At 40.5% G+C, this 26046-nt stretch overlaps 2 protein-coding genes across 4 annotated transcripts; both read left to right on the top strand.

Moving 5' to 3' along the window:
* The first annotated feature begins 252 nt into the window (after positions 1 to 252).
* LOC127364308 (smoothelin-like protein 2) lies at positions 253 to 12246 on the top strand. Of its 3 annotated transcripts, none has more exons than XM_051401729.1 (14): positions 253 to 402; positions 545 to 1439; positions 5941 to 6010; positions 6101 to 6232; positions 7249 to 7395; positions 7575 to 7748; positions 8208 to 8417; positions 8493 to 8609; positions 8694 to 8756; positions 8853 to 8910; positions 9739 to 9861; positions 9949 to 10063; positions 10864 to 11015; positions 11743 to 12246. In XM_051401729.1, the coding sequence occupies exons 2-14, from the start codon at positions 906 to 908 to the stop codon at positions 11867 to 11869; spliced, it is 2022 nt and encodes a 673-aa protein (XP_051257689.1). In that variant the 5' UTR covers positions 253 to 402; positions 545 to 905; the 3' UTR covers positions 11870 to 12246. The 3 variants fall into 3 exon arrangements, with proteins under 3 accessions (XP_051257689.1, XP_051257691.1, XP_051257690.1); XM_051401731.1 differs by having other exon boundaries at positions 253 to 461; XM_051401730.1 differs by having other exon boundaries at positions 253 to 1439.
* A 1512-nt stretch (positions 12247 to 13758) lies between these two features.
* On the top strand, positions 13759 to 25623 carry LOC127364311 (adapter molecule crk). Its single transcript, XM_051401736.1, has 3 exons — positions 13759 to 14314; positions 16950 to 17551; positions 20447 to 25623. The coding sequence occupies exons 1-3, from the start codon at positions 14095 to 14097 to the stop codon at positions 20579 to 20581; spliced, it is 957 nt and encodes a 318-aa protein (XP_051257696.1). The 5' UTR covers positions 13759 to 14094; the 3' UTR covers positions 20582 to 25623.
* The last annotated feature ends 423 nt before the right edge of the window (positions 25624 to 26046 follow it).

The raw sequence follows: 26046 nt of genomic DNA, 5'->3' as shown, positions 1-26046 counted from the left end.
CTCAAAAAAAAAAAACTCAAATTGAAAATCTTCTGTACTTAAACTTTGGGCCTTAATGTGTCTTTAATATAGGGAGTGGACTTTTTAGATTATTTCCTCGTATTTTAAGTCCCTTTCAGAATAAACCTGACATAGAAAACCTTGCAACCAATACCACAGAGACAGAAACATGTGAATGATCCAGGCCCCTCCTCCCCATTTGATCTTTTCCCGCCCCCCTTTTGTGTCCCGAAATACTGAGGCGAACCTGTTGCTCCCAAGTTTAGGAGCCACAGATAGCTCAGCAGACAACACACTGTGCTGGGGCAGCAGGGGGTAAACATCGAGGAAACGCACGCTAGATGCGCTACCAAGGAAGACGCAACAAAATACCCTGCCACTTCAACTGGATCCGTTCGAAAGGTTAGTTTGATCATTCCCACCGGCTCCCGCATGCAACGAGAACCTGATCTGCCCGTTCAGTACGTAATCTCTTTTCCGAAGATGACATTGTGCATGAGTTTTCCATGACTTATAAATAAACAACCGCTCTTACTTTGACCAGATGAGAGGGGAGAGTAAGAGAATACGCACATTGAGAGAAGTCCTCCATGGAGCTTGATGGGACTTTAATGAGTTGCTGCCAAGGAAGGAACCTTCCAGCAACACCGGTCATCCTTTAAAAATCATTTTGCATCTTCGACTTTGCTCGGGAAAAGGCGGCATGGAACGTCTTTGATCGCTTCCTCAGAAGGAAGGAAACAGTTTGGTCAAGAACTCAAACCCTTCATTTCACTGTAAGGATCAGAGAACGAACTGACAAACACAAGGAAGATCGAAGGTTTTGTTTCTGAGCTCCGTTCTGATCACCCCGTTACTCATTTCACTTGAATCTCAAGGGGGTGGCGAGGGTCCAGGAAGAAGTCATGGATGTAGCCAGAGAGAGCTCTCAGGAGGCGATGGTGAGCGAGGCTCTGGTCCAGTTCAAGGCCACATTGCAAGCCGCCGTCAGGGAGGTTCACGTGGACGTGAGCGCTTTCAAGCAGCACATAGAGCAGAGGATCGAGGAGCTGTGCATTTCCAATGGACCCTTGGCCGGTGCGGTGACCAGGCTGCAGGAGGAGAACCTGCAGCTCAGGGCGAAGCTGGAGGCTCTCAGCCGCCTGGTGGAGGGTCTCGCCGGGGTGAAGATCGAGAGGAGCCCTGCTGAAGTGCAGGGGAAGAATGTGGAGGATGCTGTAGAGAACGGACATGCACAGATACAGTCCAAGACCCAGGAAGACCAGAGAGGGCTGGTTAGCTCTGGAAGATCAGAAAGCAGCCAGTCAAGTCAGTCCACTTCCACATACTCTGATCCATCTGGGTCAAGTGGAGGATCAACCCATGCTGCTGCTGCTGCTGCTCCCAGCAACACCCCAGCCCCTCCTCCATGGAGAGCAAAGAGACACACTGAAATGAATGTGAGTACTACTTCTGTTTCTCTACAGATAAAATACAGTTTACAGGATATTACCACAAAAGAGGGAGATCCTTGGATGGGTTTGTCTGTAGAAGAAGGTGTTTTAAAGCTGTGCACGAATCATCACAAGCCTTATTTGATTGTGTGATGTTGTACTTTACTTGAACACAAATAATGGTAAGATAATCCTGGAGTAATAATGTGTAACAGCTCAGTACGATGCACAACTTCACTCGTAGAGGCACCGATCCAGTAACTAATACCAATCTATATCACCAATATCATGAAACACTGGATCATTATTATGATTTATATAATGTGATTAACCTTTTATTATCTGCTGTGTTATCCTAGATGTAACCCAAAGACATTCAGTTCACTGTCACAGAGGACTAAAGAAACCACAGGGACTTTTTCTTGACTCAATACTTAACAACTAATCAATTAATCGACTGCAGCTCTACTTGCTGTAGGACTTGTTTATACCCCACCATGCCAAGGAACCTCAGCAGCTCTACCTTTGTGTTTGGAGGAGGGCACGGAGTTCAGCGTTTAGCTCGTAACCGGCACACTCGACTCTGCCCAAACCTCCTTTCTAGGTTAGTTTAGCTTCACACAAAAACCTCTCATTCACAAAGTTGTGCCTACGTCAAGGAGTTCAAACAGTGAGTGGATGCACAAAATATCACCACTGCATCATCCAGCCAGTGTGTGCAGAAAAAATAACCCTTCAAAGAGATCAGACCTGCTTATGAACTGAGCTGTCCTGATCCATAAAAAACCTCCATGTGAGTTGAGAGGATTTAGGATTGTGTCGAGGGGGCCCCAACTTGGATTTGAGGGTTCTGCAGTCCAATATATATTTAACCTCTAACCCCAGAGAACAGCCGTATCATATCATTATTTTTAAACCGCAGACGAGTGATGAATATTCAAATTAATTGGAGGATGATATCCTTACATTGGCCCAAACCGGCGCACACATTACACCCTTCCCTACCTCCCCCCCACAACCCGCCCGCCATCTCAGCCCTCTTCTGCTCATGACCCGCTTTTATAACAGCAGGTCCTCCAAAGGGCACGTGTATTTTTGGGGTGTGTTATTCGGGACTGAGCTGTGGCTCTTTGGAGCCTCTGTCCCAAAATACTGCAGATGAGCCACAGTCGGGGATGTAGTGGACTAGCTGACAAAACAAGAACAGTATCCTTTTTTTTTTTTTTTTTTTTATGACGTCACACGCTCACACTATGAAGGCGGATATCTGAATAAATATCTGTCCCCTAATCGCTCAGGAATCTTGTTTTCCGGCCAGTCCGAGTCTCAAATCTCCGAATGGAAAGTTGAATTGCAATCGACGTCCCTGTCAGTAATACCCCACCGGGCCCACACCCGGAGAGTGACAACCAGCTGTCCTGTCGAAACGCACACCCTGCCAACATTCCTGTCCGCTGAAATCACCCCGGTGTTTTCCCACCCGTCAGGCCCCCGACTCTGACGTACCACAGTGTTAAGATAACCCTCTGATTCATCAGTTAATGCTCTGCTCCATCATCTTTTTATCTGTAATTTTGAAATAGTTTCCTTGCAGAGTGCAGCAGGAATGATGTATCTTTGTGTATTTTATGTTTTCCTTCGACAAAAAGCTTTTGGATTATTACAGAAAATGAGTCTTTATGATACTTACAGGTTTTACCACCTTTATGATTGTTGCAGCGTAAATGCGATCGCCAGGAGTAAAAAGCTAACGTTAGGCTATAAACAAACTACACCACAGTCGCATGACTTTAACGTCACCACGACTAAACTTCCAACTTCTAATCTTGTATTTAAAAACTAAAAGTTGGAGCAAGAGAGCAACCATAAACACAACAAAGATGTAAAAACCTCTGTAGTCTCGTCCACAGGCGAGGTATTTACTGATGTGTTTTATGTCGTAGAATAATAGAATAAAATTAATAACAGACTTTATTTCAGCCATCTAACAAAAAAACCCTTCAAAAAGGTGGTGAGGGAACCAGAGGTGCTAACATGTAACTCATTTCTGAGTGTTAAAACTCCTTCCTTTGAGGCTAACATTTTTATTTTTTGTATCTTTATGAATTAAAAGATGATTATTGCGTCTTGTCTCATGTTGCTTCCAATCTGAATCCAATGCTCAGTGCCTGAAGATGAACTGTAGTACAGCTCCTGCTCTGTGGCAACATATACAGTTATCATGTTAGCGGACATTTACCACTTTTACCAGCCGCTATGTTGAACCACCGTGTTTCTACGGTAGCCCAGAATGGACAAACCAAACACTTGCTCTAGATACTACTGTACTTTCTTGACTGACAGGTGTTTTTTTGGGGGGTCTCAAAGTCGGCTCATTCAGTTACCTGGTCAGTTATCTTTACAGTATCCACTTGTTAACAATAGAGTGAAAATAAAGACTGGCTCAGTATCATCATATCTTATTTCATTGTGGATTCAACCATCAGAACGAACTCCTCGATCGCGTTTTTCTCATAATAATGGACATGCCTGTGTCTGTGTCTGTTTGCCTCCAACCGAAGCATGTTTGCATGTTTCTAAGAAAGAGCCAAAGCGACATCGGCCGTAAACCCAGCGAGAGGTTGAAGGGATTAACGGGGTCAGACGGAGTCAGACTGTGATATCCTGCAAGAGCTACCGTGGAGCCCACAGATCTCTGCGGCGCTAATCTCCCTCCTGACGAGCGGTTGACGGACTGGCTGAAATGGCTTTACTGCGTTGGCTGCCAGACCTCTGGAAAGCAAAAGGCCCGGGGGGGTGGTGAGAGGTGGGAGGTGGGAGCGGGGGCAAACACAGGCCAAGCTTCAGGCTGATATACTTAGTCGCTGTTTGAACTGCTCAGGCTAACTCCCTGATTTCTAAAGCATCCATTTGGGGCTATATTGGGATGTAAGAAGAGTGGAGCGGAAACTCTCGCAAAGGGGCTGATTGCAAAATCTAAAATAGCTTCTCTCAGTGGGAACATGGGTTTGTTGGCCACAGCTGTCGTTAAAGGAGATGTTTTCAGCTGTTAACAGCTGAAGATCACACATTTAGAGGAGTGAGCACACACACACACACACACACACACACACACACACAGAGGCAGGCTTATCACAGATGATAAGGGCTTAAAATTAATTTTAGCTCCACAGCGTGCAGCAGTTTGAAAGACAAAAGGACCCTCTTTGTTTGTTGTGAGCGGATGAATGTTGAACCCCGATGAGTGATGTTGCTAAGGCAAACGTACAAACAGACACAGACACAGTTAGCTGCACGTCTTTCATAACTTATTTACCTTCCTGAGGTCATGGCGAGCAAAATAAATAAAGGGATTTATTGCAGAATTCTTCATTAAGATTTGTCCAATTCAGTATTTTGGAAGTTAGATATTAGTCCCCCCCATTCCCTCTCACTTTTATTATTAATATATACTTTAATTTCAGCTCAGTGGTGGGAAAAGTAACCAGATTTACTTCACTTAAAGTTCTTATAGCGAACTTTCATTTTGTGTTGATTCTGGCGGCCCCTGTGGACAACAGCGGTAGTGTTTCCACCGCCTCGGTTCATTGATTTCGAGCAGAATCCGACTGAATCCGACCCGGTGGCGGACATTAAGAATAATTAAAATAGCCAATCTTATCGCTGATGGTCTTGTTTGTTTATGTCGGTCATAAAGAGGCATCAGCATTAAATTGAGACTGTTTCATAGTCTATATTACTTAAAATATCAAAAGTAAAAGTAGTCATAGTGCAGTAAAAATGTCCCTGGATCAGAGTACAATGATTTTTCTTTTTAAATTAATTATAAAAAAACGTATAATACTATCAAAATATTACAAAATTTAAATTATGATCGCTGAAATGTGATTTAAAATAAGTTTCCTGTAACATTTCGTTACAATATCAGCCCGATACGTAGTCACATTAATGAACATAGCGCACTCATACATCCATGATTAGTTACGAGATAAAATGTGACGGTAAGATAGTGAGCAGAGGTAAAATGAATGGTTCAAAAACACTGCAATCGTGGATCCAAATGGGAACTATCGTGAAGAGAAGTGAGGACCAGAAGGACCCCTTTTCCAACAAATGAGCTCTGGTTCTTGTACCAGTTCCATTAGGGATAAACCTGCCTCCTGAGTGAACTGTCTATAGCTGAATTAACTTAAAATATCAAGTGTAAAAGTGTTCATAGTGCAGTAAAACAGTCCCTGGATCAGCGTACAATGGAAACGAGCCATGTCTGTTATATTTAGTCGAGAAATTGAAGCACAAATAAAAAGAAAAAGAAAAAGATATGCTGTTTTTTTATATCATTTCAGCTTTGAGCAGTTCAGAAGAATTTGTTCTAATTATCAGCACTTAAAGATCCAGTCTGTAACATTTAGACACCATCTATCACATCATCCCTCCATTAACTGTGTTTGAGGCTCTGAATGAGTTTGTGGATGCCATTAATAGAATTTCTGGATTTTCTGATCAGGGCACCGACGCAAAAGGAGAGAAAAGCGTTGCCCACGTCGCCACGACTGCACAAGTGAACGGAAACCAAGGTATGAAGCAGATCATCTGAGAAGTTGCTCGCAGGTAAACCCCCCTCGGACGAGCTGAACTCACCTGTGGTTCTGTGGTTACGTTCTCAGGAAGCTCATCAGTGGACTCTGCTGTTGGTCCCCAGTCCCACCGGCCTCTCACCGCCACCACGAAACCAGACCCAGAGGCTTCAGCTTTAACTAACTCTCTTCAGTCTCCTTTGGAAACTCACAACGCGCCTCGTGAGTTGGTTCATGTTTCACACATTATCACGACATTATTTGTTTTTATACAAACAATTCAGAGTTACCTGCAAGATGAGTTTAAATCTCCACAGCGACAGATTATAAATGTATCAAATATTAAAAAAAAGATGTTTTAATGTCATAAAATCAAGGTCAGATTAGAAAAAGTAATGTATTCAGAATTAAATAACTGGTAAAGTGTAAAAGTCTGTGATTAAAACTTCAAATATCAATAAATCAAAATCACTTCACAAGCTTCTAAGAGCGTTGATCAATTCTCCTATAAATGTATAAGTCAAATAAACCTGAAAGTATCAGTCATGTTGTTCACAGTGATTTTGATTTTCAGTCAGTAGTTGGTTGTTTTATTTCACTGGTTCTCAAACTATGGTATTTAACGGTGGTAACGTGAGCTGCCTTTAGTGGAACATATATGTGTGTACATATATAAAATAAAAAAATGAAATTAATTAATTAATACTATCAAAATACTATAAAATTTAGATTATGATCGCTGAAATGTGATTTAAAATAAGTTTCTTGTAACATTTTGTTTCAATATCAACCTGCTACGTAGTCATATTAATGAACTTAGAACACGCACACATCAGTGAATGATTCAAAAACACTACAATCGTTGCTCTGAACAGGAACTATTGGGGAAAGAAGTGAGGACCAGTCTTGTGCAGGGTTCCTTTTTCATGGTGAAACTGCCATTTTCTAATGAACGCCACGGACACGTCGATAGTCGAAACCTCAAGATTTTGATCGCTTTTAAGCGTGAACGTTTTTAAGGTGGATTGACCAAATCTGAGGTCGATCCGTTCTGTTCTGCAGGAGGAGTTTGTTAAAACAGAAGGCCTGGAAAGTGGCAGATATGGCGCCAAAATTTGACATGTTTGACTTCCTGCTGGGTTTAGGATATGACTCCCAGAGGCTTTTTTGTACATCTTAACATGATACACGTGCCTACTGATTTTCAGATATTAATAAGATTCTTCTTTTCCTTCCAGACCAGGAAGAATCAGGTCTTCTTCCCCATCATCCCCTCACCGCCATGACGAAATCCAGCTCTGAAGCAGTTCCTCAGTCTCCTGCGTCAGCGCCCAAAACACCTAAAGAAACTCCAGTAAAATCAGTAGAGTCTCCTACTAAACGTGGTGAGAGGAAAATCTTGTTTAATCAAAGTTTAACCAAACTCTTAATTACCTAAAAACCTCAGCTGACTCCTTAATTCTGCTGTTTCTGTTTGTGAGTTTGGTGGGAAATCTACGAGGAGGCTAGAGTGCTTTTATTTCCACTTTGACTTCACTTTCTCATCAGATTCTCCCTCTTTCAGATGCTGACGAACCCCAGCCACATCTCCCCGTCACTGCCATGACAACCAAACCCAGTCCAGAGGGTCTGATCGCCACCAAACCGGTGCCGTCTCCAGCGCCGGTGCCTAAAGCAGCTGTCCACTGTACGGCAGAGGCTCCAACAGGAGACGCAGGGGAATATTCTTTCATTAGAGGTCGGTACAAACACGAAAACAACCATCCCAACCTCCCTACTAACCACCTAGCAACCAGTTAGTAACACCCTTTTACTGTTCAGAATACCATAGCAACCACCTCACGATACCATAGCAACCGAGCAGCCAAACATCTCTTCTTTAAATGTCAATGTAATGTACATTTAGAAAGTATCTATCCAATCTATAAACAATAAAAAAAAAATGTGTAGTACAGAAATATGAACTTGAATTACTCAATGTGTGGCACAGCAGTAGAGGGGAATGTAGTAAATAATGTCGCAAAGATTAAAAAAAGAGAATAAATTACAATAAAATCTAAAATATATACACTATATACAATAAAGTGGAATATGATAAGCCGGTTTATATCAGTACTTTTTGTCTATTTCTGTTAAAAGTGACTGTAAAGTTCCTGTATTCTTTCATTATTCCGATAATCCACCGTCGCCTGTGCAGGTGCGTCTGCAGCGAAGGAGCCGAGGTCCCAGGTACCACCGGAGCAGTCGGGCTCTGCATCTCAGGCTCTGGTCCACCTCCCCCTCACGGCCGTGCCCAAACACAGCCCCGACGCCCCCGCTGCCTCCAACCTGAGTCCCGCTTCTGCCCCGAATCCTTCCGTACCAGAGTCCCCGACGACAAAGAGAGCTGACTACGCCTTCAGACGTGGTGGGTACAACCCTGCGTTACATTAACCAGCTAAAGAAGGAGCGAGCGTTAATTCATTATTTCTCTCTTCATCAGACGCCACTCAACCCAAACCACACTTGCCTCTAACATCCAACCCAGAGTCTTCATCATCGGCTATAACAGCGTCACAGGAGCCTGCAGTAAAACCTGGGGAATATCCCTTTAAACGGGGTGAGTTCAACCAAAGGATGTCTTTATTTGTCTTTTTTAATTGTTTTAATTTAATTTAACTTTTATCTCTCCTCTTTAATCCAGTGCCCGTCCTGAAGACGCCCAGTCCGAGTCTGAAGAGGAGTGTGAGCTTTCCTCAGCCTGCAGGTAGAAAACAGTAAATCCTCTTATGAGCTGTTTGAATGTGCAAACTTATTTAGTTTTAATCTCTTTAATGTCTCTCTTCTTTTTGTGTTTCGGCAGAGAAATTACTTCCCTCCAAGTCAATCATAAAATCTGGTTTCTCACCTAATTTGGACAAGTAAGTGACGACGAAGACCAGGAAGTTATTGTTGACTATTGTTGCAGTAAAACGTCAATTGAACGCCGGGTGTGGCTACACATTTACACAAAGAAACGCAGGTTTCAACTGAATCTTCCTCGTAAAAATGTGGATTAATTAGCAAGATTATAATTTTATAAATAAAATATTATCTCCTATCTCATTTAAGGCGATTGTTTTATAAATTAGGCCCAATGTTCCCACATTTCCTTTTTCATAAATTTGAATCAGATTTTATCCCCCTTTCTCCCAATGTGTTAGCCAGTTACACCCGACCGATTATCCAGCAGCAATGGACTACAGATGGACTGTAGCTTTAAGCCAAATCTGGTGCGCCCATCTCTTTGTTTATTGCAAACATTTAATATAAGTGCACATTGTCCTTTTAAATAAACAAACTAAACTTCAAACTAAAATTTAAAAAATAACAGAGTTGAAAAATATAGAATATTATAAGATTTTTTTCCCTGTTCTGTTTGATATTTTTTTGTGCGTAGACACATAAGTTACGTAGTTTTTTATCTTTTAACCTTCTTAAAACTGTGGTTGTCTTTTCAACATCGATTAGCCTAGCACGTAGTTATTCGATATCTTAATTTCTATAAAAGTACGAGTATTTTTCCATCTTTGCCGAGCGAGACTTTTGCGTGAAAGAAATTAAAGGCCCGTCTCAAATAAAGGCCGGTTGAGTTGAGTGAAGCAAATAAAAGTCTTGAGCTATTTAATAGAAGTTTCACAGCATATTAATGTTTTATCCCTTTACTTTATTACCAGCTGTGTATATTTTCTACTGTTTTTCCTCCACAGGAAAGCAAACAAGACAGGAGGGGTGGAGTTTAAGGACGTGATGAAATCCCAAACGCTCCCACGCTCCAACGGGGCTCAGGCCAAACGGGCCATGTTTGAGAGGATGAACTCAGAGCCCACAAAGTACGTATTTATTTTTAATCTAAATTATTTTAATTATCTTCAGCAGTTCAGATAAAAAAACGACATTCTCGTGTTTCTCTTGAACAGACCGAAGGACTCGAAGCCGAAACTGAAGCGCTCTCAGAGTTTCGGCGTGTCCAGTGCCAGCGGTATAAAACAGATCCTCCTGGAGTGGTGCCGCTCAAAAACCATTGGCTACCAGGTCTGACCAAATCTGTCATACTTCCTCCTGTAATTCCCAAACAGTAACACAGCAGACATCTTTGTTGTATTACCGTAAAACTTCTAATAATAGCCCGGGCGTTTATTTGCTTAAGTCACTGAACTCCCCCTGCCTTTATTGGGGACAGGCCTCTATTTGGGACAGGCCTTTAATTCCTTTAGCACTAAACTAAACTCTAACTGCTGCTTCTCTTGAGTTTTGTTCAGCAAATTTGACAACTAACATGATGATTATGATGCTTCAGAGGTTTTTTTTCCATCTCTCTTGTTTACCGTGTTACCGGTAATTCAGAATTAATTAACGTTAAACTTTGTTGTTGTTTGTTTTCTTAAAATATATTGAATGATTGAATTGTGGAGAATCTATAACTGATCTAACGATGTTCGTTATGTACATACTGACAGAAGTTTAAACATTTATATTTGTGTAGGAGATCAAAACGACTTAAAACTCGCTCAAACGGGCGACTCGGTGGGTTTTAAGAGGTTTTATACATCGAGATAATTTCTCTAAAATCCAGACCAGGCCTCTATTGGAGACCTGCGTTTATTTGTCAAAACATGTAGCCACAGCAGGCTTAAGGACCCTGCTTTTTATTGGAAGTTTTACGGTATATATCTAAACTACTAAAGAACAGGCTTGTAAAAATAAGATAAAGGGTCAGAAAGCACAAAAGAACTATGAAATATGCATAAAATATGTCAGTCAGGGGTCCTTTAAAGTAAAATATAAGGTAATAAATGTTTAACTTGACGCCGTTGTCATCGTCTTTCTCCCAGAACATAGATATCCAGAACTTCTCGTCCAGCTGGAGCGACGGGATGGCGTTCTGCGCTCTGGTCCACTCTTTCTTCCCGCTGGAGTTTGACTACAACACGCTGGACCCCGCCAACCGCAAACACAACCTCCAGCTGGCCTTCACCACCGCAGAGTAAGAAAGACCTGATGAACGAGTGAATGAGTGAATGAATGAGTGTAAGAGTAGAGGTTTTCTGACCTAAAGGATATTTTTTACTACAGTTTAGTTGAGCTGTATTTTGAGCAGAGATTGGAAGTAATAAAGTACAAATACTTTGTTGTTTATTTCCGTGAAACAAAACTATATATATAACTGAATATAGTTTTAAAGGTTAGATTATTATTTAAGATATAAACACAAGCTGTATTCACAGAGCCTTCACTCTCTGATAAACAGCCTCATCCTGCTTTAGAAAGGTTAAAACAACCAAACCAGGCATCAGAGAGAATATAAAACTGAATTTGTCACAGAAAAAAGAGGCTTATTAAAGCGTTGTTGTTAAAAACTAAAAAAAAAAACACATAATACAGACAGAGAATTGTATAAAACGTTGCCTAAATATATCATCAAATTCATCCAAATTGCTTGTTTTACACAAACTTCCTGCATTTATTTGTTGTGTTCATTATTTGGGTTCATTGTACAGTTTATCAGCTGTTATCTACTATTACTGCGTCCAATATAACATAAAATATCCAGAAAATATGTCCCTTAAGGAAAAAAGGTTGGGAACCAGGTTGATTTCAGTGTTTGGATCTACTTTAATTGATTTTAACGTCACTACTAAATGAATAGAAATAGATAAAGTTGTTTACATGTCATTCATCTTCCCCCTCCCTCTCCTGTGATTGTGTTCCAGGCAGCAGGCCGACTGTCTCCGTCTGATCGAGGTGGAGGACATGATGGAGATGGGGGACAAGCCGGACCCAATGTGTGTGTTTACATACGTCCAGTCGCTCTACAACCACCTGAAGACGTTTGAATAACTCTGTATCAGAGTACATCTTTCACACTTTAAATGAGCCTCTGACAAGCAAACTAAAACCTGCCGCTCGCATATTTTTCACCTAAATCTATTGATCAGTTTTATACGGTTTGTGTGTTTTCACCAGAGTTCCTTTAATATTTATAGCGGACTGACACAGATTCTTAAAATGCAGTTTATTGTGAATGCGCGTGGCTCTGATGTTGCTGTTTTTATGAAAGGGAGGTTGTTTTTTGTGACAAATAAAAATAATAATAATAATAATAATAATAATAATAATAATAATTTAGCTGCTGTCGATCAATCAGAGAAAAACAATGAACTGGAGACCTGAGTTGAGTCTTGTAATGTGGCAAAAATAAAAGCAATTTTCTAATATTTTTGTCATTTTCAGTCTGAATGTTTTTACGTCATTTAATTTATTTGTGTATTAAGATGTCGAAGCCGGTCCACAGGTGACACTGTAATACAAATATACACATTAACCATCTTAATGTACATCTACTGTAAATAAAATTATAACATTTGACACAATTTAAGTTAAAAAAACACACAAAACTAAATTAAAAATAAGAATTTAAGAGTTTTCTCTGTAGTATTTAACTGGCAGCAGCTTCGCCAGCAGAGTACTTTATGTTTGTTTTTACTGTATTTTATATTTACAGTGTGATACTAGAAATAAAAATACTGTATTCTTATACATTTACAGCAGTTTAAAAAACTAGACCTTAATCAACCTTAAATCTCTGCCTGTTTATTTTTATTTGTTTTGTTCTTTCATACAATTTTTATTTAAAACAGCAGTGTTTATACACACTAATTAAACTAAATGATATAATAAATAATAATTTACTGAATAAACTGTGTAAATGTACAAGAATACAGTAATGAACTGTAATTTTATTTCTAGTAACAATACTTTGCTGGTGAAGTAGGGGGATGCCAACAAAAGTATTGTTTGGGGGGGTGTATTAGTAATTAGTTACACTACTAGTTACTGGGGAAAGTTATATTATTTCTATTAATAAGTTACTGACAAATAACAGACTTTGATAAATGTGAGTTTTCCTTCAAACTGTCAGTTTATTAAATGAAGCGTACGCTGCCATCTACTGGTACAATGAATGTAGTGCAAAATACAATTGTACACCATTAACTTATTTATCTTTAACATCTTAATAAAAGATAAAGAATAATATATTTTAATATGTGTGCGTGGTTAGATGATTCAATAAGTCAGTCTGAGAGAGGGATACAAATATTGACACTTATTTATTTATTATTCATTTTATTTATGTCTAATATAATTTTTTGTATGTATATATTAATAATGTAATAATTATTAATATAGTCCTACTATAAAATCCCTATACATACTCAGTCTATATAGAAATATATATACAATATATATATATATATATTGTATATTTAGAAATATATAAATTGTTTATTTAGAAATAATATAATAATAATTATAATAATAATACATATTATTATAATCATAATTAATAATAATTATTGTAATTATTATTAATTATAATAATAATAATAATAATTAATTATAATAATTATTATTATTACAACAATTATTAATTATAAAAAAAAATATAAAATAATAACATGCTGTATTGGTGCCAACAAAAATAATGTTGTAACTAATAATTTTTTGGGGTGTAACTGTAATATTATTACTGAAATGTATTAGTAACTAGTTACACTACAAGTCACTGGGTAAAGTAATGTTATTAAAAGTAATAAGTTACTTATCCTTATTTATTATAGACTATAAGTGTAATTCCTGGTTCGGCCTGCACTCCAGCTGGGGGCGCTAATGCACCAATAAGCCGGACGACAAACCGCAGTTAAACAAGACGAAGAAGAAACAGAAGCAAGGAAAAAAAAAAAAAAAAAAAACTTTTCCCCGGATCCGCCATTTCAGTGCGCGAGTTTCTTGTTGCACATTAGTTTAGATTTATTTATTTTGTGTCACTTTAAACGCAACAATCTGTCCCACTCTCGGCTTCTTGTGGCGCCACGTAAATCCCGCCAACCGCACCGCCTCGAGACTCCGCCGTTTTTTTTTTTTACCTATTTCTTCCTCGTGTGATTTTGTTTCCAGCGGGGGGACTCGAACCAAAAAGTTGTTTGTATGAGTCGCGGTTAGCGAGAGGCGAAGGGGGAACAGGCCTCAAGCCTCTCGGACGGGATTTTCACGACCCCCCCCCAATGGCGGGTAATTTCGACGCCGAGGACCGCGCTAGCTGGTACTGGGGACGGTTGAGCCGCCAGGACGCCGTCTCCCTCCTCCAGGGGCAGCGGCACGGCGTGTTCCTGGTGCGGGACTCGATCACCAGCCCCGGGGACTACGTGCTGTCCGTGTCGGAGAACTCCAAAGTGTCCCATTATATCATCAACAGCATCAGCAACAACCGGCAGTCGGGCTCAGGTGAGTTACCTGTCCCACACACACACACACACACACACACACACACACACACTCAACGTTGAGCCTCGTTTTGCTGTGATTTTTTTCCAAGCCACGCCAAACCCCCTTTACAAAAGCGTCTTTTTTAAACTTTATTTAACAAATCTGAGAATATGCGTCTGATTTGTGACTTGTTTACACGTTTCCCGTGTGTTTGCGAGGTGCTCTTGAAGTCGGCGGGTATATATTGGGATGATATTCACTCTTTGTGTACAAAACCGGGAACTTTTTTGTCGTTACCGCCCTGTGTAGTGTTAGCTTCGCTCAGCTAGCCGCCTACCTGCTGTGGATCTGAAGTCAGTCTGAAGAGTTTTTTTACTCAAATTATATGTTGGTTGCTTTACAGGGAGCTGAAACTGTTGTATCTTAACACCTGACAATCTTAAATGAGTAGTAATACTGGTGATAATGTGTATTTATTAGTGTAGTTGTTAGTATTAGTGGATTTCCCCTGTGAGGGATCAATAAAAGTCTTATCTTATCTTAAATTATCTTAATTATAATGGTAGTAACTTTATTTATATAGCCCGTTGGTTAAAAGCAGAGTTTACAAAGTGCTTTGACAGACAAAGCAAAAATGATAAATGCTTGAAATAGAGTATAAAAGATGACATTACATGAAGTCTATGAAATGTAGTTTTTAAAAGAAGTCACTGACTCTGCGAAGGGAAGCGGGGGGCAGTAAAATCTTTAAAAACCACATCTTAAAAACAAACACAAGCCAAACGAAAGAAGACAGGAGTGGTCGTCTTTTTAAAACCAGTCAAACTACAAAGAAACTTGCACAAAACGTGTAATTGTGCTACTTTTTAAATGGACTTTGGCGTTTTAGTCAGTCAGACTCGGGGCTCATTTATGAATCTCTCTTCCAGCAGCAGCAGGACGGTGGCCCGGCGGTGGAGAGGTGAGGCTGGGTTGCTGTTGCTGTTGCTGTTGCTGCTCCAGGAGGGATTGAATGGAAGTGGGCAGGCTGGGCTGTCACAACTGGAGGATGACTGGGCCAGATTGGCGTTTCAGGAATGTCTGTGATCCTGCCCCTGTTGCTCATACATAGCCCTGCTCACAGGTCTGCTGCTGTGCTCGCTGCTCTTTGTCCTTTCCAGGCTTCCTTGGCATTGAGTTGTTTTTTTTAAAAAAATCTTCTTAAAGGGTGTTTATAGCAACTGGTCTGACAGAGAAAAGTATGACAGATATTTGAAGTGATAGAGGGCAAATGAGTGGCTGATGTGTAGGAACAGCAGTCATATTATACAGCTAGAAGCAAACAGTGACATTAATATGACTTTTATAGGATATAGAGGCTATAAGTGCAGCTGCCTGTTTAAATCAGGACATCCACTCAAACTGACTCGTATAAAATTGAACTTATTGCCTGAATATGTTCACTAAAATGTCCACTGTTCACACAAACTGATGTGGGCTAATGCCACAAAATGAGATTATTAAGGTATAGATTATGTCTCTTTTAATAAGTCCGCTTATCTTCGGCGGCTGTTGGAAAACGAGCAGTAACGTTTCCTGGCAGGGATCCCCCGACTTACTCTGCCTTTTGCAAAAACGCCATAAAATAAACACAAATAAATAACATGTATCAGATTTAAACTGATGAATATTTGGATTGTTGATGTTCGATTGTCATTTGGCAAATTAAACAGCGCTTTAGGGGTTTTAAAGGAGGTCAAATAAAAGCACATTTCCTGTTTTCATTGTCAACCGTTGTGCGCCGGCTGACCTCACGCCTTCTTCTTCTGAATGGCTCATTCATTATTAGGACATTACTGAGCATTTACCAAGCACTTTAAGCAAAGTGTGAATCACTTTATTGTGATTGTGAATTAGAAAATGTTCGCTCCTGCATCCCCATCAGACCTTAAGTTGAGTGTCACTGCTTTATGGCAATATTGGATTTGCATGAATGTGATGAATTGCCTTGTTTTGTTTTTGTTTTTTCATGCATTTAAATCGCCGGATTATCCCAAACAACACATTCAGGTTATTGTATTTATAGATTGAATCTCCAGGAGATTTACTAGTGTGTGTATACTGATGTAAAATTGTATGTTGGAGCCTCATCGTTCCCTCTCAGGAGAGCGGACGGACAGATCTCAGTACTTTTAGTATCTTCTAACTGAATCTCTGTGGTTGGAAGTTGAGTGTCTGTCCTGTTTTGTTCTGTGTACTCGGGGTATCTGCTTTCATGTTTCAGCTGTATAGGAGTCGTGTTGAGTTACTGCTGATGAAAACCCCACGCGTCCTGGTTTTGCTGCTTCACAATAAAAAGCTTTTTAAATAAACTTTTATTGTGAAGGAATGCCCTATGTCGACTATCGCGGCTCTCTGCCCCTGTTGGACCACGTGTGTATGGAAAAAGGCCATTAATGTGATAGTCTTCCCAAACACAGCCCTCTGTAGGACGTGTTTGGACCTTCCAGTGAACGATTAATCTTCTCGCTCGCTGTGTGAATACAAAGTCGGAGCGAGCTGCTCAGTGCTGCCAGCAGCCTCGTTAATCCGTCCAAAGACATCGGTGTTTGTTAAGTGTTTGATCAGATTGTTTTTCCATCAACAAACTAACTGTGACCCTTTCCTCCGCCAGGTCTGGCTCCTCCTCGGTTTCGGATCGGGGATCAGGAGTTTGAGGCGCTGCCGTCCCTGCTAGAGTTTTACAAGATCCACTACCTGGACACCACCACGCTCATAGAGCCCATAAACAAGGCCAAGAACACGGGGTTCGTCAGCGCCTCTGCCGGCGTCCCGCAGCAGCCCGATGAGGCGGAGTTCGTGCGGGCGCTGTTTGACTTCCCCGGCAACGACGAGGAGGACCTCCCCTTCCGCAAGGGCGACATCCTGCGCGTGCTGGAGAAGCCGGAGGAGCAGTGGTGGAACGCCGCGAACCAGGAGGGCCGAGCCGGGATGATCCCAGTGCCGTACGTGGAGAAGTACCGGCCCGCGTCGCCCACCGCTGCCGGCCTGGGTCCCCCCGTTGCGGGGACTGGACAGGGGGTGCTTGTCGGAGGGGTGGCGGGCAGCACAGACGGAACAGGGGCGGCTCAGGCCACCCCTCCGGTGGACCCAGGCCAGTACGCTCAGCCTGTGGTCAACGCCCATCTCCCGAACCTACAGAACGGGCCTGTCTTTGCCCGAGCCATTCAGAAGAGGGTGCCCAACGCCTACGACAAGACGGCGCTCGCTCTGGAGGTAGCAATCCACCGTTCACCTCTTTTTTTTTTTTTTTTTTTTGCCTGTCGTGTTTTGGCTCTCAGCTGAGGCCGTGTAGATTGTCCCGGTTTTGTTAATGGCTTACTCATGCGTGTGAGCATACACACAAAAGTGTCTTTACAAATGCAAGCTGACAGCGCACATGAAGACTACTCGCGGCGGAGATGGCTCTGTAGAGCGGGACGGACACAGATCCTTTTACTGTGGCCTCTCTTTATGTACACATTGTGGCCCATTGGATTAATGTGAGGCTTACATTGTACATTCATTAGCGCTGGAGCCCAGAGAAACAAGGCGCATTGTTTTTATTTGTTCACTCGGAACGGATAAATAAACAAGTGTTCGGGTTGGTAAATAAAATGCAGATAATGTTGGAGGTTTGAGGACAGTTTTAACGTCCACGTTGTTTACTGCGGAGAGCTCGCTGTCAACGTGCTGATGGTTAATGAGCGTAGCGTGCTACCTCACAGCAGTTTGTCAGGGTTCCCACTCGCTTTCATAGGTTGTTTTTCAGGAGAGAAACGGTCATATAATTTACCAGTATTGACACATTTAACCCCAGTTTAAGTCCTCTATTTTTAATTGCATTAATTTGACCCCAGCCCATGAGTAAAATAATTTATTTAAAAGAGGATGGAGAAAGTAGGGCTGCACCATATGGTAAAAACATCATATTGCTATTATTTTTACAGATGTTGTGATTGCGATATGATTCACGATTATAATTTTCGCATCACAAATTGAACTTTCACCCAAAAAAAACCACTTTAATGTTGTTGTTTTTAGGGGATCTGTAGCAAACAAACATGTTTTCGTACAACTGGAGAACAAGACTGGTAGTCCAGTGAATCTCTGCAGCTCTATTTCATTATAATGTCACAACAACAATTGCTTCTTCCTGTGATTTGCATATCGCAGTTTTGATATTTGGATTAACTGTGCAACCCTAGTAGAAAGGTTTTATGGCCCGTACAATAAACATCGCTGTGCGTGTATTTATCAACCACAACAACCAATATAAATCGGTATTATTATTATTAATGCTCGCTGCTCCAGGATGCCGATGAAGATTAAGATAGTCTGATAAACGTGCTTTGTAGAGTCGTACCGCACAACTCATCCTACAAACATTTGAGTATCAAACGCACCCAGGTTTACGGAGGTGTAAAAATACCAATATCACATTTCTCCAGGACAGTACAGATTATTTACAGGGTATTTCGGCCGTTTTAGTGTATTTTATTTTAATTTCCACGACAGGTTTTGCAGGACGAACCCTGCCTGTGCAGCCAAAGGGCAGCTGGTCATTAGCTGTTGTGTTAATGAAGACACCATAGGAATACTTTCTGTCAACGCCTCCTCCTCCTCCTCCTCCGTCAGTGATACAGTACAGTAGATTCAGAAGCTTCAATAAAACCATTTTACTAGCAGAATAAATGTAATCAGTCCACACCGTCTTCCTTGTGCTTGAGTTTTCAAACTTTCCAACACAGCCAGCTCTTAAAATGCCTCAGCTGTCAGTTGTTGGGGCTCCCGGCGTTCTCTCTGTGCAGCTCCGTTTATTTGAGTCTTCTCAAGAAACACAGGCGCCACCATTTTGTTTGAAATAACAAGAGTGGAAGGCGTGTGTGTGTGTATGTGTGTGTGTGTGTGTGCTTCTGTGTGAGATAAAACAGACTAGATGACATTAAAAGTGTTTACGAACCTCCGCCAGAGTTTAAAATAGGTCACAGTATATTTGTGCAGCCTGCCAAAGTATAGGCCGTCGGTAGGAAACACTGGATTCACGGCACACAATACTCTCACTGTAGATAAGGACCAGCAATTATTCTGTAATTTTCAGCTGCCAGTGTTATTTTGAAATTAAATCCTATTTAAAGTGCATTGTCTGCAGTTTATAACCTGGAATTACAACATCCCCGCGAGCTTCTGGGCGTCTACCTCCACATGTTTTTCTAGTTTCCAGCTAAAGAAACCACCAATACATATAAAATAGGCTAATAATGAGGATTTTTAAGATGTCTAAAATATTATAGCGTTCTCCAAACATCTGAGTTAGCCCCTTTTATCTCCAGTATTGGTTGTTTCCTGCAGTTGGAGAAACAGTTTGATAACCAGAGTGTGAACAGCTAGTGATGGCAAGGAAATGGCTGCTCAATGTGGTGACGCCGTGGTTCAGATTGTTGTACGGCTCTTTAAATACGTGCGTTTCTTGGATTTGTAATGAAAAATGACAAAAGAGAGCAGCAGCAATGAGTCCTAAAACCTGAACCAACAAAACGTGGACGTACTCTATCGCTACCACAACTTCTGTATTGATTGAATATATTCCTGTATATCAGTCAAACTATGGTTTATAGAACATGAGACAGATAATGTGTGAAAAAATTCTTCCTCGGGCTCGTCCTAGTGCCCCGAGTGGCATTTGCAAGAATCCACCAGGGCCCGAATGAAAACAACCAATCAGAGCCGAGAAAGAGAGTTGATTGTTGAGTCTCATTCCTAATGTGTCAAATGCTGGAAATGAAACTCAACATATATATATATATATATATATATATATATATATATATATATATATATATAATATATATTCAAGCGTCCAACCCGGAGTGTCTTTTCTATGTTTCTCCGCTCTGATTGGTTGTTTCCATTCGGGGCCCTGGTGGATTCTTGTGAATGCCACTCGGGGCACTAGGACGAGCCCGAGGAACCTGATTTTTTTTCACACATTATCTGTCTCATGTTCTACCGTCAGGATGTAGTGAAAGGTTCAGCAAATGTGGCAAAAATACCTACTGCAGCTTTAAATCGGAGCGGCCAGAGAAAGTGTTTTTGTTTGTATTTATCTTTTTTTTGTTTGTCCTTCGACAGGTGGGAGACATGGTAAAAGTGACCAAGATCAACGTGAACGGCCAGTGGGAGGGCGAGTGCAAGGGCAAACGAGGCCACTTTCCCTTCACCCACGTTCGACTGTTGGAACAGCACAATCCCGACGACGAGAGCTGAGGAACGCACGCTCTCTCTCTCCCTCCCTCCCTCCCGCCGCCTTTCCGACAGCGTCCGGCACAAAACCCTTCTCCTCCTTCGTCACGCTCGGAAAAGAAAAAGATTTCTACAAGCACACAGTATATGAACCTATGAGCTGCGCCGGTCAGGCACCCCTGACCCTGCCAATGCAAGACGTGTCGGGTGATCTTACCTAATGTCATTTTGAAGAGTTTACAAGGTCAGACTGATATCGGTTCGCCTATATTAGCTTATTTTTTAAAAGGATTACACACTGCTGCTGTCGCTCCTCGCCTACAGCCTCATAAAGAAAAAAGCATTAAATATTTCTTGTATTCAGATAGATAGCAGCGTTTAATATTTATTAATGTTAAAGGAACAGTCCTGTGTGTTGTCTTATCCACAATCACATAGGAAGGTTTATTGTTACAGAGATGAGTGTGTTTAGCCTAGCTTAGCTTAGCTCCACAAACTGAAAGCAGGGGGAAGCAGTTAGCCTACTGGAAGAAACTCCGAAGCGGTTTTATTTCCTTCTTGTGCTGAACGGGTGTAGAAATGAGACACTATTTAAGGGTGCGTTCACAACGTGTTTGGTTCAAACAAACTCTGGCGCGTTTACTCGTTTTGGGTTCGGTTCATTTTGGCTGACGTGGAAGCTGTTAATTGATCAATTGATTGATTTGAAAAGTAGGATTTCAGTTTCCAAACCAACTCAAAAGGATTTTTTGTGAAAGTTGATGTGATTTTTGTTTTTATGAATTCAAAAGATAGACTACTCTTACATCCATCTGCTGACCGGGAACCGATGAGATGAATAAAATCTCCTAAGTGATTTACACACACTATAATTACGCAGGATGATCTGGTAACCATGGTAACGCGTGCGTTTGGGGATCAGAGGTGCTTGTGTCTCACTCTGTATTTTATCAGTTCCTCATTTAAAAAGAGGAGAAACGGTAAATATCCTCCTCTAATGATACGACACGCCTCTTTCATCATCCTGTTTCTACACATTAGGCATTATCTCTTTAACTCTTCTGGTTTAAGTTGCAGTCTTGACCAAGTGATGCTTGTAGCCATTCATAAGCTGCATGACTTGCAGTTAGTCACTGATGATGCACTGACAGTGAGTCAGCTAAACTGTCTGATCAATGAGTCACCTGCAGGGTGGCAAATCCGCATCAGAGAGTGGCTGCTTGGTTTCAGACACTAAATAATGATTTACTGGGGAGTGGCTGGTGAATTTGAACCGTTTATCCGTCTGCTGCTGGCGTTCCCCGTCCCGGTCGCCTGTCGGTCCGTATCATTTAATGTGGACAGCTGGGAAACCACCGCCCAAAGATCCTTTTAATTCTTTGCCGTCGAATGAACCAAACTACTACGCAGTAAAACGTCTGAGCTGTTTCGTGATCAATAGAAGCTACTAATCCTAAAATGATTCAATCAGGGGTTTTGAACGACTTCTGGGAGACGTTCAGTGGGAAGAAGGAGTGAAAATTGTTGGCAAAATGTCACTTTTTGATCCAGAACCGAGCAGCGTCAGGCGACAGTAACCGATATCAGTCGATCCCTAGTTTACACACCTCCAGCACAGTATTTGAAGTCTGCACATACACAGCAGAGTGGAGCTACTCTTCCATCCTGTGGTGTCTGTCTGTCTGTGCGTCCCCACCCACTACATCTCATTCATACGCAGAGGGGGAAACAGGGAAAAAAAATCGAATTGCACACAGGAGACAAAACACTCTCACAGAATCATGAATCAGTGAGTTTTTGTAGTGCTAGACTGTGAAACCTCGGACTTTATCCCCCCCCCACCCAGGACGGTCCTCCTTCGCCAAGACGACGTCACCAACTTATTACATCCCTCACTACAGACCAAGTCCTTTTTCTTTTTGTACTAAAAGTGGAAAATATTATGATAGAATTGACTATATACACACACCTTACATGCTAAAATACTGTAAACATGTTTTTCCTTCCTTTATATTTGAGTTACTTTTTTCTACCAGAGACTGTACACCTATTATTATTATTATTATTATTATTATTATTATTATTATTATTATTTTATGCTCCTCTTTTAAAACACTATTCAGCGCCAACATGGATGACTTCACAGAACAAAATAAGCACCCTTTCATGGAGGAAGGAAAGATTCCCTTGAGGCTGTTGTTTAGAAGATGACAGGAGAAAGGTTGAGGGATTTTATTTTTGTCTTCCAGCTGGCTCTAACATTCGGAGAGATGCTCGTCGGATAAACATCCACCCTAAAACACTAATTCCATTTGCATCTTTTACGTACAAAAAGACACTTTATGCCGTGCCGGTCGTTATCTGTGGGTTTTTTTATATTGTTTCTCATCCTCATTGAATGCACATGCTGTTATTACACATAAAGCTTTTTATAAACACACATGGGCCCACTGAGCATTATGTCACTGAATATAAACCATAAAAAAGGTCTGTTGCTGTAGGAATTTTAGCTAAATGGCGATGCACCCTTTGACCTTTTGGCTCAAAAGCAGGCAGATCACAAACATTGCCCCCCCCCCGTTATAACACAGTGAACACTAATTAGGCGGCTTGCAGGGGGTTGTAAAGTGCAGTAAACGCCGATGAGACGGATGTAACGCTGTTCAGTCCCTCCAGGAAGTTGTGATTTTGCACAGAAATCTGCACGACTTTGCAATTTCATCTCAACTTTTCCTGCAAATCTGACCAATCAACGTAGCAGTGCCCAACGTTGAGCTATATGTCCGAAAACTACTAGCGACTAGCACATATTGTTGCCTAAAAACGAGGAAAAACTGATGTGAAATCAGGCATTTTTAGGCTGCAACAACCTCCAAGAAAAAAGGCTGCAAAATCCTGCAGGGATTGACAGTTGCCGGTGACAATAACACGTGTATTTTAAAGGTCCAGTGTGTCGGGTTTTAGTGGCATTTAGCGGTAGTGGTCGACCAATACGCCGATGTTTAGAAAGCAGGGCTGCAAACAGCCGGAATAAAAACAAAGAAAAGTCTTGTATAATTCAGTTCTATAAGAAATTTAGGTAAATGTTCAGGACTCAAAACCAACTTTTTCACCACCTTCCCAGATAAATGAATCAGTCTATCTCTATCTGGCAGTATTTGTTACTATCTAGGAACCAACTTGGTGGCTGACAATGATTATACACTAATGAAAACATCGTTGTTCTGCTGTTAGATCCTGCTAAATGTTACACACTGGGCCTTTTTACGACATAAAAATATGGTCTTATTACTCATGTAGCTAATTAAGATGAACTACAATGGATGCTTCTGTCAGTCGCTGGGGGGGGGTAACCCTAACCCTAACCCTGCAGAGTTACATCGTCTCTACCTCAGCCTCGATCAATCAGTCACTAAATGTGTGTTTTGATACTTTAAAAAAATGAATTGAACTCACATGAATACCTTTTTTTTGTGCTTTCCAATACAAGTTCAACTGGGGTCAGATGTATAAACGATTCATTAATATCATTAATAGTTCACTTCGCACAGTATTTATAATATTTATGATAAAGACTTAAGCGGGAGGAGGTCTCGCACATGCATGGAAACAGCGTATGGATGGTTTGTGTGATTGTGAAGCAGAAATAGGAGAATAATCTATTATAGATTTAAAAAAAGTCACATTTATAATTCCTTTGGTGTCTTCTGAGTGCTTTAAATGATCCCAGCTGTGTGTCCTTATACAAAATACGACTAATATTTGGTGAAATTGAACTATACTGCTGCTCTTTTAAGTGCCATGGAGCAAAATAAATGAGTGCAGATGCAAATTTCTGCAACATTTATCTCAAACCTGCACAGAATGTTTATGCATCTGATCCCTGTTACCCTGAAATGTCGTCTTGAGTTTACGATGTGTCTTTATACATTATAAAATGTTTCCCTCCATTTGTTTTCTTATTGAGACTCAAATTTAAGGAAATCTTTTTTTTTTTTTTCTGTATGCCTTATTAATGCCATATTTTTATTACCGTGATTATGTTTATTAAGAGTCATATACAGCCCTGTGTATATATATATATTAATAAACACATGCAATATTTCTAAGCCCCCATATTCCACGTTTTCTTTGTTAAGGTGAAATATTCGAGCCCAGAAAAACTATAAAAATAGAGCTCATGTGGCAGTTAATGTTATATAATATGTCACCTACCTGTGTTCATGCTGTAGGCGACCAATTAACACTAAATGGCTGCTGGTTGCAGTCCAATAGTTATAAAAGTGTGCTGCTGCAAATGTGTTTTTGCTTTTAAATAAACTAAAATAAGACGTAGATGAACCCAAATGTCACATATTAGGACGTTTAAATGATCTATTGTTTAATTTGTAAACACAGAAACATAAACTGAAGATGCAAAATGTGTTAAATTAAATTTATTTCCACATGTTTTTAATTAATTGGATCAAAATGTTGCCACATTCCCCTTTTTTTTTAATGGTTTCACAGACTGGACTGTCCTTTCTGTAGTGGTACCACTTCATTTTTAAAGTTGAATCCTGTATGTTTGTTGTTGCCTTTAATGCAGAGTGTTAATCGGGTATTTGCATTCAGATGCACGGCACTGAACTCGCCTTTAGAGAGAAAACACTCTCATTTCACTGTCAGGACATTATTGTAAGTTAGTCAGTTAGTTGGAGAGCAATGAATACTTTAAAAACAAACACCACTGATGATCCAACAATGTGCACCTTATCTCCTCTACAGCTCCACAAAGAGAAACACGTCTCTTCATGCCAAATAACGTTCTTTTAGTTGTTGTTGTTGTTGTTTTCCTTTTGCAATGATCACATATTTTTGCTTTTGTGCCACGTCAGCCTGACTTTGAAGAGGACCAGAACAAGCAAAAGTAGGATTTTTGTTTTAAAGAGATTGTACGATATGTTAAAACATGTTATGAAAATATATTATTTGAAGTTAAATTTTACTTTTTTTTTTTTGGTAGCATGTAATGTGTTAATATACCTAGTCAATAAAAATGTACCAAATGGTCAGTTTGGGCTTTACGTGACTGTCTCTAATCTCTGTGAAGTTATTATTATTTAATTAAATTGCTGCTTACGTACAATACAGAGCATTTTGCCTCCTGAACTCCCAGAACAGATTCGTGGTCTCGTGATCCGGCAAACCATTACAACAGAGACTTGTCATCTACATTTTAATACTCACTAAAAGGTGGAAAATATTGACCTTTTTAAGTATAAAATTACATTAAACTGTTAAATATTTCAAAATAAAATTGTTGTTTTGGTACAGACCCCAAAAAATGTCACATTAGGATGATTTTAGTAGTTTTTTTTGAGTGAAAATCGTAATATATTTTAAACTCCACTACTTTGGTTACCCAAACTGTTAAGATTAGGTAAATTAAGTACAAAATTAAATCTTTAACACCCAATAATGCAGTAATGTGTCATCAGCAACCTGCA

This window comes from Dicentrarchus labrax, unplaced genomic scaffold (genome assembly GCF_905237075.1).
Source record: "Dicentrarchus labrax unplaced genomic scaffold, dlabrax2021, whole genome shotgun sequence".
NCBI lineage: Eukaryota > Metazoa > Chordata > Actinopteri > Moronidae > Dicentrarchus > Dicentrarchus labrax.
This window is presented reverse-complemented; position numbering and strand designations above follow the sequence as displayed.